This window comes from Electrona antarctica (genome assembly GCF_951216825.1).
Source record: "Electrona antarctica genome assembly, chromosome: 14".
Lineage (NCBI taxonomy): Eukaryota > Metazoa > Chordata > Actinopteri > Myctophiformes > Myctophidae > Electrona > Electrona antarctica.
This window is the reverse complement of record NC_136795.1, coordinates 6924751-6940515: the sequence shown is the minus strand read 5'-3', so window position 1 is coordinate 6940515 and position 15765 is coordinate 6924751. Positions and strand designations below refer to the sequence as shown.

Sequence of the window (15765 nt, the reverse complement as noted above, 5' to 3'; positions counted from 1 at the left end):
GCCAGGGTATAATTGGTTATCGATGGTGACGTAACGATGACATGTTTCAGTGTCGGGTGGACTAAAGGTAATGCCCCTATGTATACATGTATGTAATCTGACACCACTGCCATAACAGGCATAAGTAATCATTACCATACTTCAAAATACTACTTTTTCTCCTCCAAAAGCAAGGTACGTAGCAAATAGCTAAACCTAATAATTCAATATTGCAAACGTTCCTTCACAGAGAGGCTGAGATTTGAAAGTTTGTAGCGGTCTACAGTACTTGCACGCTCTGCTTGCGCACTAGTAGGCCTACTTGTGTGCAACAAGCAAGTAGGCACTCGACAGAGTGCAGTTCTAGTTTAGTATGTCCGTGGCAAAAATGGAATGTTGACAAAATGTCCACCACAAGCCAACATGGCGATCACCCCTGACACACAAACACACGCACGCACGCACACACACACACACACGCACAATTTTGCGTCTGTCATCACTCTTTATTTCTCTACTTTCTCTGTGTCTAGCCACTCCCTCTCTCCCTCTCTCCCCTTTGCTATTGTTTACCTCTGCGTTATTGGCGCTGGATGTTATTCCTCTGTATTGCTCTTCTCCCAAACCCATTCAAACCCTGAGTAGGTCTTGAAGGGCGGGGGGTCCACTCTGGTCTCTATGGTAACCATTCAGAATGCACCCCCCCCCCCCCCAGTCGCCAATTGGGGCCCGGCGTTCCATTGCCTGGTAGGAAATGCGAGTTGCCATAGCGACTGTCTGGAGTAAGGTTTTGTTTACATGCTGGTGGGCCTGTCAGCCGCTCCAGAGCAGCTGTGTGCACGCTAGCAAGAAAGGAAAACAAAACAACAACTGAAATTGACAGTTACAATTGATCAATTTCAAGCATTTTCTTCATCTTTGAAAGATGAAAGTGAAGGACTTCCCAAGCAGTTTCCCCCCCAGTCCCTGGTTGATGTATTTTAGTCGGCTTTCTATCTTCACAAATGTTTTCGATATCACTCAAGGATATAACCTGCATATTCCATCATATTCACGCGGTGGAAAAGTGGAAAGGATGGTTAAATAGAGCCACATTTAAACATTCTGGATGTTTTTATTGAGTCTTGTGACTCAATAAAAATAAATAAAAAAAAACTATTCAGTATTCACCACCTCTGAAAGTGTTGCCCTTTGAACTTCAACCACTTACGCCGTATTCTAAAATGTTCTCAAGTTTTTTTGGAAACTTGTTTCAAGTTTTTAGAACACATTCATGATGATGACATGCCCACAATGGGCGAAAGGCACATTGAGTGGCAAAGTGAGTTTAACATTGTTTAACGTCATTTAATGCAATCAAATAGGACTTTTGTGTGTGGATGAATGGGCTGTCAAGGCCAGAAAGTCGTTTTTGCCACTCAGTAGGCGTTCCCGCATAACTTCCAGATATGATGATGATGTCACGTGCATACCCTCTATTGGCTTCCGACCCCATCTGAAAATATGTTGTTCCAGGGACACCCCCCCCCCCCCCCCCAGCAGCAAAGATTTGAATAGAAAATGTAAGCTCTGATATATTCAAAGATTTGCACCACATTTTCGTGATTTCTCAAAACTCGTAACAAGCTCGTAGCGCGGCACTCGGTCTAGCTAAAGTGTGTGTGTGTGTGTGTGTGTGTGTGTGTGTGTGTGTGTGTGTGTGTGTGTGTGTGTGTGTGTGTGTGTGTGTGTGTGTGTGTGTGTGTGTGTGTGTGTGTGTGTGTGTGTGTGTGTGTGTGTGTGTGTGTGTGTGTGTGTGTGTGTGTGTGTGTGTGTGTGTGTGTGTGTGTGTGTGTGTGTGTGTGTGTGTACTGTGGATGAGGCAGAGAACAACTTGAAAAACATCAAAGAGGAGGAGGGTCGTTCTACTGGCATCCTTGATGATGATGTCACGCGCATACCCTCTATTGGCTTCCGACCCCATCTGAAAATATGTTGTTCCAGGGACACCCCCCCCCCCCCCCCCCCCCCAGCAGCAAAGATTTGAATAGAAAATGTTCGCTCTGATATATTCAAAGATTTGCACCACATTTTCGTGATTTCTCAAAACTCGTAACAAGCTCGTAGCGCGGCACTCGGTCTAGCTAAAGTATAACGCTTGAAACACCAAAAGGGGTTAAATAATGGGCTAAAGCTCTGGTACTGGTTCCCCCCTCAGGGCTCACGGAGGACCCTTGGACCCCTGGCTTGTCCTCCCCTGGCCAGGACACCCCCCTGGACTCCCCTCTCAGCTGTGCTGACATCACCCTCGACTCCACCGGAGAGCTGACTATGGAGGACGTCAGGGACTTCCTAACGTAAGACTCACACGCTCACACGCTCACACACACACTCTCTCTCTCTCTCTCTCTCTCTCTCTTGCACACACGCATGAACGCACTCTCACCATAACCGCAACATGACCAGTATGACCAAAAACAATCCATGACAATTAATGTGGGGAAAAAGCGTGGCATTCCAAAATAAACGTGCCGGTCTCAGGTATACCTACCAAATAATTTTTTAGACATGCACACGCTGTAGCGGTTTGCACTGCTCAAAAAAAGAAAGACTAGTATAACCTCAGAAAAGATTGAAGATTATATTAAAATCGAGTACAGGCTTTAGTTTAGACATACTATTGGTCCGACTGCCATTAGACCGAAACCGCAAGCACGGGAGCAGCTCATGTTCGACCGCATGTCCGACCATTGTTTCCGCATGTCGGTCCGTTGGTGTGTCTAATCCATAGTATTCATTGCATGAAATAGCTACTGTAACTGTGTGTGTGTGTGTGTGTGTGTGTGTGTGTGTGTGTGTGTGTGTGTGTGTGTGTGTGTGTGTGTGTGTGTGTGTGTGTGTGTGTGTGTGTGTGTGTGTGTGTGTGTGTGTGTGTGTGTGTGTGTGTGTAGCACTGTGGATGAGGCAGAGAACAACTTGAAAAACATCAAAGAGGAGGAGGGTCGTTCTACTGGCATCCTTATCAATTGAACAGGTGACAGAACTCTCTCTCTCTCTCTCTCTCTCTCTCTCTCTCTCTTACACACACACACCTGTTTCTAATGAAGCGTGTCCAGGGTGTGTAAACTTCAAAGGGTTTCTTTCTGTCTAAGCGCTACATTCCTCCTCTGTCCATCACATCTCTGGAGGAGGACAAAAAGAAAGCACAGCACAGACAGCGTCTCCTTAACGAGGCAGACATACTTGAGACGGCTTTTATACGCTGCATAACATATACATACAGAAGAGCACAGAGATGAGAGAACATGCAAAGCGTTAGCAAAGCTAATCTGTTTATACGTGGCAGCATTTTGTTTTGAATGATGGAGTGAGATTGAGATGCATATGTTAATTATCCCAGTGATGCATCGAAGACCCAATGTAAATGTCTTAGTATTCGATATACTACTGTTTATCATATATTCACAAATATATGATTTATATTATACTGTCTACTCTAGCCTTTAATTATGCTGTCCACTCCTTTCTCCTTTATTGTAAACTCTTTCCTCCCCCCTAGTGGCTGAGTCTGATATTGAAGGTGACTTTAAAACACCTTTGATGCACACAGACTGTAAAACACTACATTATTGTTCTCTTTTACACATGTTCCTCCTCATTACATCCCTTTCTCCTTTTTACTTCCAATATAAAAAACAACCCACTCGTGGCTTTTAATACCAGTATGTATTGGTGGGAATAACAACAGCATTTCAGCTGGAAGCCATCATCAGCTCCCTGAAACTCATTCATTTTTGCCCTCGATAAATAGAAGATTCCGTGAGTGCTAGTGTTTCTAGGTTTGCTATTTTTGGCGTGGGTGGGAAAAAAGAAGGTAGCCACGTATAAACCCCTGGGGGACACCCTTCAGACGTATATACTAGGCTTTAACCCCTGGGGGACACCCTTCAGACGTATATACTAGGCTTTAACCCCTGGGGGACACCCTTCAGACGTATATACTAGGCTTTAACCCCTGGGGGACACCCTTCAGACGTATATACTAGGCTTTAACCCCTGGGGGACACCCTTCAGACGTATATACTAGGCTTTAACCCCTGGGGGACACCCTTCAGACGTATATACTAGGCTTTAACCCCTGGGGGACACCCTTCAGACGTATATACTAGGCTTTAACCCTAGAACACTAAACCTGGGTGATTTTCACCCGGCCAATTATGGTAGGTTTGTTTCCCTGCCTTTTTTCTATAGGCAGGTGTCTGTAGGTGTCTGTAGAATTATTATTCTCACTGGACCATTCTCAGATGTCCAAGAAATGGGTGGACCAAAGGAGAAGTCCCCAAATCCATTTTTTATGACTATTTAATGAATACCCACCATATATATATTTTTTCCCATGTTGAAATATTAAAGAAGAGTACCTCAAATTGCCATGTATTGCTGTACTTTAATTTATTTTGATGATAAATATATTTTTAATGGAATATATTACATTGGGTAAAATATACCAAAAGTGTGGTTTAGTGTTCTTAGGGTTAAGTGGTTAAAAAGCTGCCTTTTGAAGTGTTAGCCTGTGCTTTTGAAACCAGGATGTTCTGAGCGCTATATATTTTCATCGTTTGTATTGGCTGTTGTTTTGACAACATGAGCAACCTTCTTTTTTGATTGTCTTTCAACAGTTTTCAGGGAGGAGGTTGAAGTGGGATGGCTCAACACAGCTGGATGTTGGACTATACAGACAGAAGGACCGACAGGCGTACTTCTTGCATACTAGACAGACGGGTAGTGGACGCTCCAGTCGCTGTCCAGTCCCACGACCCTCCTCCAAACCACCCCAACCCCACTGTAGAGCCCTGCCACAGCCTGTCAACCAACACCCTCCTTCTTCTTGAAGGATCCTCCACCCGCCTCCCGGTTACCCCTGGCACAAACCGGGAGGAAAGCCTTTATATGGACATAAAGGAAGGAAAGAAATGCAGGGCATCATGTCGTCACCCCCATGTGTTGGACTGAAAGTATCACTCATCGAAACATGACATTATTTCTGAGCAGCAGACCAGCAGACACCCACTGAATCCCCAGGCAGAGGTTATTTTCATCACCGCATGTGGGTTTTTCTGGATGGGAAAATGGCAGCCTGGTTGAGTCCGTGTTCTTAACGCAGGGGTTCCGGTAACGGAATGGCTGAAGATTCCGTGTTCTCTATGGATTCATGTGGGATGCGTTGTTGAGCCTTCATTCGTCCCTTTGCACGTGGGAAACACTGACCGGACATGCTTACTGGGTGCTCATCAGCCAATCAGGACACTCAAGATGAAGGCTGATTTTTAGAAAAGGGCTGCAACCTTTTTGACTGGGACATTTTATCTGCGATGTTTCTGTGGGGTTATTTTCCTCTTTTTTTTCTCTCTCTCTCTCGTTTAACACGTGTAATGTGCCATGTTTGATCCTGTTTGGGGTGCATTCAACATCTCCCCCCAACAGCCTGAATTGGTGCTCATTTGGGAAATATCCTTGTTGTGAATATTAACCGTGCACAGTGGTGGATGGATGTATTGGAAGTGTTTCACAACTCCACAACCTTTGTAAACTAACCAAGGATGAACTGTGAATCTGTAGCCCGAGACAGAAAGGGAACATTGTAGCGATTTAAAGAGGGCAAAAATGTGGATTTTATTTTAGCAAAATGAAGTATGGGACATCTGTGAGAACTAGAGAGCTGTAGCATTTCCTGTTCTTTCCAGCCTGGGTGTCGGTAGAGGCAATTGGCTTGCCTCACTACCGCCCAAGTTGTTCCTGAAGGGGCAACTCAAACGCACCTGGACTTAGTGCTGCACAACTTATTGAGGAATATGTTGTTGTCATCGCACACAAGCACACTATCACTGAAGTTATCTACCTACTCTCTTGGTATTAACATCTCATGAAGGAACAAACTTAAGTATCCTAATTATGAAGGTTTTTTTGTTTGTTTGTTTTGTTTCATTTCTATTGAACTGACTGATACTCTATTGTTTTATATGGCTTTGAGGAAAGGTGTTTTTTAATGCATAAATGGCGACAAACTCAGATCATGGAAGAAGGGCTTGGGATTGAGCTTAACGCTAGTACTGCTTCTCTAGCCTTTTGACTTCTTGGCAAGGGATTTCGGGAGGAAAGTGACTGTTGGCTTGAGAGGATCAAACTTGGCCGAATATTATTTTTTAGTTGGATGGTATACCCTTGTGCATGCGCGTGTGGCCAGGTCAGCATCACCAACACAGAATAGTGTTACCACTTGAACGCTAGCTGCCTAGCATCTCTATTTTACGGGGAACATTCCCCCAAAATAGCCAATCTACAAGCTCGCAACGACACGTGATCTTTTAGATCGGCTGTTGGTGTAGAGATTAAGAGCCGACCTTGGTCAACTAAGTATTTGTTTGCTAAGAATAGAGACTAAGTGGATTTGGTCGTGATGTGAGTTGGGACCCCGTAGAGGAGAGTAGGAGACGGTGATGTCATAGGGTATACAGTCAAGAGAGGACTTGAGGTATGGCACATTTACGTACGGTGAAAAGTCTTTAAGGTACGACTGCAGTGAGAATTTCGCACCAATCTTTTTTGTGCAAATAAATAAATCAGGTGCGATATGGTTCGCGCTGCCATCCTCTCTTGATACCCTGGTGACATCAGTGTCCCCAGCTGCTCTTCTTTCTGTGGCTGAGAGGACGCTAGATCATATTATGATGATGGTAATGGGAGTGATGCCTGTGACAACCCACCAAGATCAATGGGTTGCTGGAACAACCTGTTGAAGGAGCTCAGACTTGTTTGTGATGGTGGTTATTCAAAAAAGAAAACGGCTCTTTTTATTTGGCTAAAGTACTTTTTTTTGTATTTTTTTGATTAACTCTAGGACAGGTGAAAAGCAATACGGCACAACTGCTTTTGTTTTTTTGTTTTTTTTCCTTTTCAGTGGTAGCTGAAATAACGTGAGAAAGTATGCTTAGTCTTATTCTTACATTCCCCAGACATCTCATTGAGACGTTTATTGTCTAGATAGAACACGGTGCTCACAAAGAAGGAAGGTCACTTTGTTAAAGAGAAGTGTACGTGTTTTGTGACTGAGAACCACAGATCTGTGAAATAAGAATTATTAAGAACGTGGAAAAGGGAATGCATCGAAGTCTTGACTTGACAGGGAAGGTGATTGCTTAAGCAAATCCAGTTGAGAACCATGGCTTCAGATGACGTGAAGACTATGACGATGGAGAAATAAGCAAGTACTATGGGGTTTCTGTGAAGCAGTGTGGTCTGGGCAACGTTTGGCTAGCGGAAGCAAGTGCTTGGATCACCAGTATTTTAACCCTTTTTTTTTAAAACTTTTACTATGTAAAAATATATATTATATATATATATAAATATATATATATCTAGGTTTACGGCCTTGAAGTAAAGAGACTTATTATGCCAAGCCAATGATGGAATAGAATGTTTAGAATCTTCTAGAACCTTTTGTTCCATGTAGCTTAGCGAAAACCGTTGAGTATTCCATGCTTTTGTTCTTATCACCTCATGTAAAGAAAATTAAATCAAAAGGGGGTACCTCACTGCTAACTAATGTAGCTCAAAAGATAGGATTGGTGATAACGGTGATGCCTTTTTATGTGTTTATTAGTGTTTAGTTTATGAGGTCTTAAGGGTCTTGTCGACACACAAATACTTACAGTAACCATTTCATGCTACAGCCGGCACGACTTACTTTATGATTCCACCACCGCGATGACTTGTTTTCTGTTGAAGTCTTTAATTTTTGTGTGTGTGTGTGTGTGTGTGTGTGTGTGTGTGTGTAGTTTTAATTGGATTGTTTAGCATTTTGCTGATGGAGAATGGTGAATGTTAATAAAGTATTTACTCTAAATGATGTGCATTGTGCATAGTATGTTTTTTGTTTTTCATGTGTACCGTGCGGGATAAATAGTTTAATTTCACTTTTGTCCCGCTCAAATTTTTTTCTTGATAGACCTTGAAGTCAAATGCAAAAATCAGATGGTTTTAGCTGGTCTTAAATGGACATGGTCGTGCTGGTTTGAGTTTAGTTGGTCAGCTTGTCAACCAGTCAAACTGGATTCTGCTGATCAAGCGGTCGGCCAGCTGGCTAGCTCGAAGCCAAGCTGGGCTTTGCTGGTCAGTCCTAAAGAAGACTTCGGAAGCAGTTGTCTTCTAAGACAACAATCTTGTCCCCACACGTCTCAAGTTTTGCCATTGACAATGAACAGATAAATTAGGTCAAAATTCCACTAAATATGATAAATGTCAAAACATTAAATGCCATTGACATTGATGGGAACATTTACGTCATATGTAAACGAGCAAATCCGCTAACCAATCACAGGCAACAGGCATTCTGATTGGCCAGTATGATATGATGCATGATGATGTACGATGATATATGATGATGCCCCTCACTTCACATGGGTGTGATTTTATTTTTCATCACTTTTTCATATATCAGCTTCAATGGCAAAGAACAGACACGATGTCTGAATTGATCAAAGAATGCCACACACAAACAAAATATCGCACCGGTGTGAACTGAGGGGTGCTCTTATCGTACATCATGATTTGCTCAGTCACTATGACATAAAATTGTCCATTCATTGTCAATGTGAATTTGTGTAGGACGATTCAAAACAACCGACATGACGACAGTACTTTGTAGATCAAATTAGGTTGACTGTACTAGTTTTCATTTTCTCAGCATTTCTCTGTTGAAGCCATTTGACTTGTCACAATCACAAGGGACACACTGTCAGGGCAGGGACTTGAACCTGTGGCCTCCTGATTCCCAGGCTGGCCCTTTTCCAGTGAGCTGGAAAAGGGCCGCTCTCACCACCGCTCTCACCATGGCAAGACGTGTTTTCTCTCGCTCGTGCGCGTCTTCTGACTCAAAGTCACGGTTTCTTCCACATTTTCTCTTTCTCCTCCTATGGTGTATGGATTCCTATCTTAATATACCAAGGGGATTACATCGAGGTGAAATGGAGAAAAACAAAACCGTCAAAGGGGATTTTCAACCTGATTCCCACAGCGACTTTTACCTGGTCAGTGACGAAATCAACGTGAACAATGGAAAGCGGCCTGGATACGGCATAGGAGCTATTCAGTCCCTATTAGCCCGAAGAAACAAGCTCCAGCGGCTTCTACAGACATCAACAATGGCCCTCCGCTCCCCTACTTCACCACGGAGGAAATAAGCACCATAGTCAGAGCCAACGGACTACATATCTTTCACCTGAACGTCAACAGCCGCGGACCCAAAATGGCTGAAATCAGGCATATGTTTCAATGCGGTAAGGCGAACATCATTAGCTTCTCTGAAACTAAACTTGATGAGTCAACCAAAGACCCAGAAGTTGAAATAGAGAACTATTCTTTGATCAGAAACGACAGAAACAGGCATGGTGGTGGCGTGTGTATGTATATTCACAAAGACACTGAATATGTTACTCGTACTGACTTACAGCATGATGAAATTGAAACTGTGTGGGTTGAATTAATTTTCAAAAAGGCTAAATCGGTATTAGTGGGCACCGTCTACAGACCGCCTGACCAACATGGGTTCTATGATATACTTGAGGGGTGCTTAGCTGAGGAGGAATGTGTAGAGAAAATCCTGATTGGCGACTACAATACAGACATGCAACGTAAGGAAGCACCTGTGTTTAAGTCATTCAGTAAGTTCTGTGATCTACATAGTGTCAGTCAGCTAATTACCCAACCCACTAGAGTGTGTAATTCTACTCAAACTGTCATTGATCTCATTCTGTCCTCGGACAAATCCAGAATCTCCAAGAAAGGGGTTATTGTATGTGGGCTTAGTGATCATTTTATGATATTCTGTACCCGCAAAATACAAAAACTGCCACAAAACAGTCATATCAAGGGACCTCAAAACCTACTCTAGTGAGGTTTTTAACCAAGTATTGGAGAGTCTGGATTGGTCCGATGAGCTTAAAAGCACACTTGTCGAAGAAGCTTGGCTTGGCTTCAAAACCAAATATACATCAGTACTGAACAACATGGCTCCTTTGAGAACCACCAGGGGCAAAACCCGCTCGGAACCATGGATGAATTCGGACATACTGGCTGCAATGAAAGCCAGAGACAAAAAATGCTCTGAATTTCTAAAATGCAAGTCAAAGCTAGCCAAGCGCTTCGACAGTGTTCGCCAAGCTCGTTTGAACAACCTAAATACCCAACGAATCAAGCTAAGAAACAATGTAACTGCCATGACCAAATCAGCTAAAAGTAACTTCATTAATGATAAAGCACAGGAAAACAAAAACAATCCTCATGAGCTCTGGAAGCTACTAAACAATCAACTAGGCTATGGTCAGAAACTAAAAACCAGATTTTCAAACATAAACATCAAATCGGACAACACTCTCATCACTGACAACCTTGATGTGGCCAACTACTTGAATATCTTCTTTACAAACATAGCAACAACTCTGGTTAACAAACTGCCCTCCCACTCTGGGCTCTTTGGTGTAGAGCACATTACAACCTTCTACAGAAACCTAGGTGTTTGTAAAGACGATTTTAAACTAGTTATGGTAACAACTGATGAGGTAATTAAGAAACTGAGTGCCCTCCAACCCCACAAGGCCACAGGCCATGACAACATTCCTTCCAAATTTCTCAGAGACTCAGCCATCTCTATAGCTCCAATCATCACCCACATAGTAAACCTCTCCATCAAACAGGGACAGGTCCCCCAAGATTTCAAACTGGCCAAAGTAACCCCCTTGCACAAGAAAGGGAGTAAATTAGACCCCGGCAACTACCGCCCTATTTCTATTCTTAGTTCCATCTCGAAAGTGATGGAAAAAATAGTCTATGAACAGGTTGAAAAGTATCTTGCCACTAATAAATTATTGTACGAGTTCCAATCTGGCTTCAGAACATCCCACTCCACTGACACATGCCTTCTCTATTTGAGCGACCACATCAAACAAGAGGTGGACGCTGGCAAATACTGCGGCATGGTCATGCTGGACCTCCAAAAGGCGTTTGACACCGTGAACCACTCCATACTGGTTAACAAGCTAAAAGCAATTGGTTTCGATAGCACATCAGTGAGCTGGATGCAATCCTACCTGGAGGGGAGAGAACAGATGGTGGAAGTGAACGGAACACTGTCCCCCCCCCTCCCAGTGAGCTGTGTTCCACAAGGAAGCATACTAGGGCCTCTACTGTTCCTAATATATGTAAACGACATGACTTCAGCTTGTGACTGCAACTTGTTCCTGTTCGCAGATGACCCAGCACTGCTGGTCTCGGACAGGGACAAACTGCAGGTTGAAAGTGCCCTCAGCTCTGAACTCGGTAGAATCTGCACCTGGCTCGCTGATAACAAACTATCTTTACACCTGGGAAAAACTGAATCCATTCTCTTTGGCTCTATTAGTAATCTCAGCAAGGCAAATGGCTTCTTGGTTAGAGTGGGTGACAATGTTATCACACGTAAAGATGAAATTACCTACCTAGGTTCCATCCTGGAGGCTAATCTTTCCGGTGATAAAATGGCCACCAACGTAATCAAAAAAGTCAACCATAGAACAAGATTCCTCTACAGGATCTCCTCACTGGTCAACAAAAACACCTTGAAGACCTTAACAGGAGCCCTTGTACAGGGTTTCTTTGACTATGCATGCACCTCCTGGTACCACAGCACCTCAAAGGCCCTTAAAACCAGGCTCCAGAGTTCCCAAAACAAACTGGTCAGGCTCCTACTTGACCTAGCCCCCCGAACCCACCTCACCCCTGCCCACTTCGACAGGCTGGAATGGCTTAGGGTTGACGACAGAGTACAGCATCTTGCAATGGGTCTGGTCCACAAGATTCGATACACCACCAAGATACCCATGTACCTGTCTAGATACTTCCTTAATGTTAACGAAGTCCCCCCCCCCCGAAGTTAACGAAGTCCCCCCCCCCCACCGCCCCCCCCCCCCCCCCCCTTTTTCCCCTCACTGTATATGTTTCTTTTCCCTTTTTACCTCCTTTATGATGAATTCCTGTTCTGTCTATAGAAGTGTCTATTTGTACGTCTCTAAATGTTTTGATGATTTGAACATGGTGGACCCTATTGGAAACAAGTGTAATGCTTAATTGGGTCGTCCACTCACAGTTAACAGCCTTTGTATTGAGTTTGTGCTTGAAATGTACTGTAATTCTGCAAACTGTTAATAAATTCTTCAATCAATCAATCAATCAATGCCAGGGACCCCCATAAGAGAATATTTTAGGTAGGCCTACTACAGTGATTCTCAACCATATCAATTTAAAGGACCCCCAGTTTGGCATGCATTGATTGGCATGCAGACTTTTCTCTGCCCTGGCCTGTTCGCATTTCTTTCTTCTATTAAAACAATGCTCCATACAAGTATTGAATTGGTTGAAAAGTGAAGCTTATTGATTTGTCCACCACGTAGGACCACCAGGCCGGAGCGGGACCCTCTGATAGGCCTACTGCTGTCCACCACGTAGGACCACCAGGCCGGAGCGGGACCCTCTGATACTGCTGTCCACCAGACAGACAGACAGACAGACAGACATGTTCTGCTAGGTCTCATAGTTAGTGCTCACTGTCACTGCATTCGCAATAAATGCGCCACGTCTCTGTCTGCGTGCGTGCGTGTGTGTGTACGCCTGTACGGTTGTAATGCACGTAACTCGAGAACTGTTTGCCCCACCGACTTCATATTCGACACACGCGTTCCACACACCCGCAGGGAGCACAGTGCCCGGTATCGAGTCGGTAGGACCCATGGTTCTCCAGAAGGCTCTGTTGTCAGGCTCTACCAGTGGGCCTAATCAGCCTAAATCCCCTCACCTGTGCAATTTCCAGCCTCTGCCTCAGCCAATTGATTGCCATGGCAACCACACACCTGCAAATTGATTACTTAACCACAGACACAGACACAGACACAGGCAGACAGAGAGCACATGCATGCAGACAGAGATCACAGGCATGCAGACAGAGATCACAGGCATGCAGACAGAGATCACATGCAGACACAGGCAGACAGACAGAGAGCACAGACAGACACAGCCAGACAGAGAGCACAGACACAGGCAGACAGAGAACACAGACACAGGCAGACAGCCAGAGAGCACAGACACAGACAGACAGAGGACACAGACACAGGCAGAGGCTGTATAAAGCTCTCCAGAGTGGACAAAGTCTTCATTCCACATCAGGTGAAATAACGTTTTTGTTTTTTAATTGTCAAGCTTAAGTCACAGTCCAAAAACATATGCATGGATTCAATTCTCAATCACTCGACTGATTTCACTCATTTGGATTCTATATTATAGAAGCCATGGAGCGTGTCTTCTGTGAAAGCATGTTGCCCACCAAAAATAGCCGATCTACAAGCTCACAACTCGTGGCATTGCGACGTGTTGTGAGCCTGTAGATTGGCTATTTTCGGTCATTAGTTATTTTAAGATGAAATGGTATTTGAAGTGATCTAACTAGCAATAGAATACAAGTTTAGAAGCATCTTCCAGAAACATGAATGGTCTCAAATGTCATGATTTAATTCTTCAGCTTTGTTGGACTAAAAAATAATTTACACTTCCAGTCTTTTATTTTGCTTTATTCCATGCATATGTAATGATAACTTAAAAACGGCAGAGAATGTGGATTTTCAGGCTGTGTCCCAAGTAAGTTTGTCTGGAACAGCCACTAATGAAATGTCAAGAGAGTCTACCATTGTTGCCACCATGAACCGATGTGGGTTACTTGAATGATCTTACACTTGATGATGAATTCATTGTTCCACTGCTGATCTGACCCCTGCATGGATGTGCAGTTGATTCTATTTTCTACATTTTTGAGTGGTGTAAACCACTCCTACAACTGGCTTTGTTGTGCAGAAAAAATGAGCATGGTTGCTATGTTCACCCTGTTCACCCGGGTGTGATTTCATTACGTCAGACATGATGTCATTACGTCAGACAGGCTAAGACCTTACACCACTCAGTTCACACGGGTGTGATTTTTATTAAATAGCTTGACATGCTATTGCCGGTATCAAGTCGGGCTAAACAGGCTCATACCAGTTTAGAATAAGCTATTGGTGTTGATAATGACACATCCATCCATCCATTTTCAACCGCTTATCCGACGTCGGGTTGCGGGGCCAACAGCTCCACCAGAGTGCTCTCCCTCTCCAGAGCAACATTAGTGACTTAATTAATCATCAAGATTAAAACAAAAAGGTTTTAAATACGTCACTTTATGCACAATGAATTGAGAATATATGAAAGTTTCACTTTTTGAATTCTATTACGGAACAAAAAATGAACTTTTACTAAAATTCTAATTAATTGAGATGGACCTGTAGCCTATATGACGAATTTATCATTTGAAAAAGTTTGAGGAATGTCCTATAAAGACAGGCTCTTTTTTTTTTCTTCACAGAAGCGCTCGTGGCTACCTGAAGAGCCATCGGACCCCCCCCCCCCCCTCAAAAAGCCCATCTGCCAGAGCAAGCGAGCGGGGCCTCTCTGGGCCCTCCGCCCCGTCGGAAACATCCCTGCTCTGAGCAGCGCTGCTGGGTCACTCGTGATGTCTTCAGCCGCCTCCGCCTCCTCCTCCTCCTCCTGCACAGGCAACAGCACCGCCCTGCAGGGCGCCCGGCCTTCTCTCCCCGCTTGGCTGGAGCCCCTGCTGGAATGTGCCATCTGCTTGGAGACCAATGGCCGGACCGCCAAGGCATGGATTAAAGTTCTCAGTCCTCACGACTGATTTCAGTCATTTGGGGATTCCATAGAAGCCAGTAGTCGCGGCCCTGAAAATGGCAGATCTACAAGCTCACAGCACGCCACGCTGCGAGGTGTTGAGAGCTTGTAGATCTGCTATTTTTCAGTTATTAGTTATTTTAAGATGACAGAGTATTTGAAGTTGTCAAACTAGCAATCGGATTCGTGTTCAGAAGCAACTTCCATGAAACATGAATGGCCTCTAGGACAGTGGTTCCCAAAGTGGGGTCCGGGGACCCCCAGGGGTCCTTGAGGGAGTTCTAGGGGGTCCCCAGCTAAATGATAGTTTGGAACCAAATTGACCCTTATGGGTCTGTAACTCTGAGAGTGTACAAATGGAACCACATGGACCCTAACTGGTCCATTTCGTTCAATTTGTACACTATCAGAGTTAAATTAACATTGATTTTACACTATAAATTGGGGGTCTCGGCGATAGAAATTCCATTAAATGGGGGTCCGTAGACTAATTCATGTCAAACTGGGGGTCTTTGAAATTAAACGGGTTGAGAATCACTGCTAGAGCCGTAAAAATCTTCTCTCATGGGAAAATGGCATATCTTTTCAAAAGGGGGGATCCGTGGGATACTTAATGTCAATGTGGGGGTCCTAACATGAAAAAGTTTGGGTACCACTGCCGTCGGATAGTTCATAAAAGCAAAGGTTATTTCTTTCAACTGGTCTGCTGTATGTATTGTACTGTAACAGCAGCAACACAGGGTTTAGGGCCGATTCATACTCCGAGCTGAATAAAAGTCGGTTTGGCTCTGTAGAGCCTACAATGTGGTCTTCGGTGCTACTGAAAATTTCTGACGAGCCGAAATCATTTCGGCACTACAGCGCCGAAACAGCGGTAAAATAGGAGTATGAATCGGCCCTTAGAATGACATCATCTTACAGACTGTGTTCATTATGTATTTAGAATGACAATACCTAAACATCCACATCTTATATACTGTGTTCATATATTATCTTTTCAGGAAACAG

At 43.9% G+C, this 15765-nt stretch overlaps 1 protein-coding gene across 2 annotated transcripts in view; it reads left to right on the top strand.

Moving 5' to 3' along the window:
• llgl1 (LLGL scribble cell polarity complex component 1) overlaps positions 1-7865 on the top strand; it is a 95750-nt gene extending 87885 nt beyond the window's left edge. For both annotated transcript variants that reach the window (XM_079519683.1, XM_079519682.1), the window contains exons 22-24: positions 2177-2315; positions 2910-2992; positions 4638-7865. In XM_079519683.1, coding sequence (XP_079375809.1) covers positions 2177-2315; positions 2910-2988 — 218 coding nt within the window. In that variant the 3' untranslated portion in view covers positions 2989-2992; positions 4638-7865. The remainder of the gene's footprint in view (positions 1-2176; positions 2316-2909; positions 2993-4637) is intronic.
• The last annotated feature ends 7900 nt before the right edge of the window (positions 7866-15765 follow it).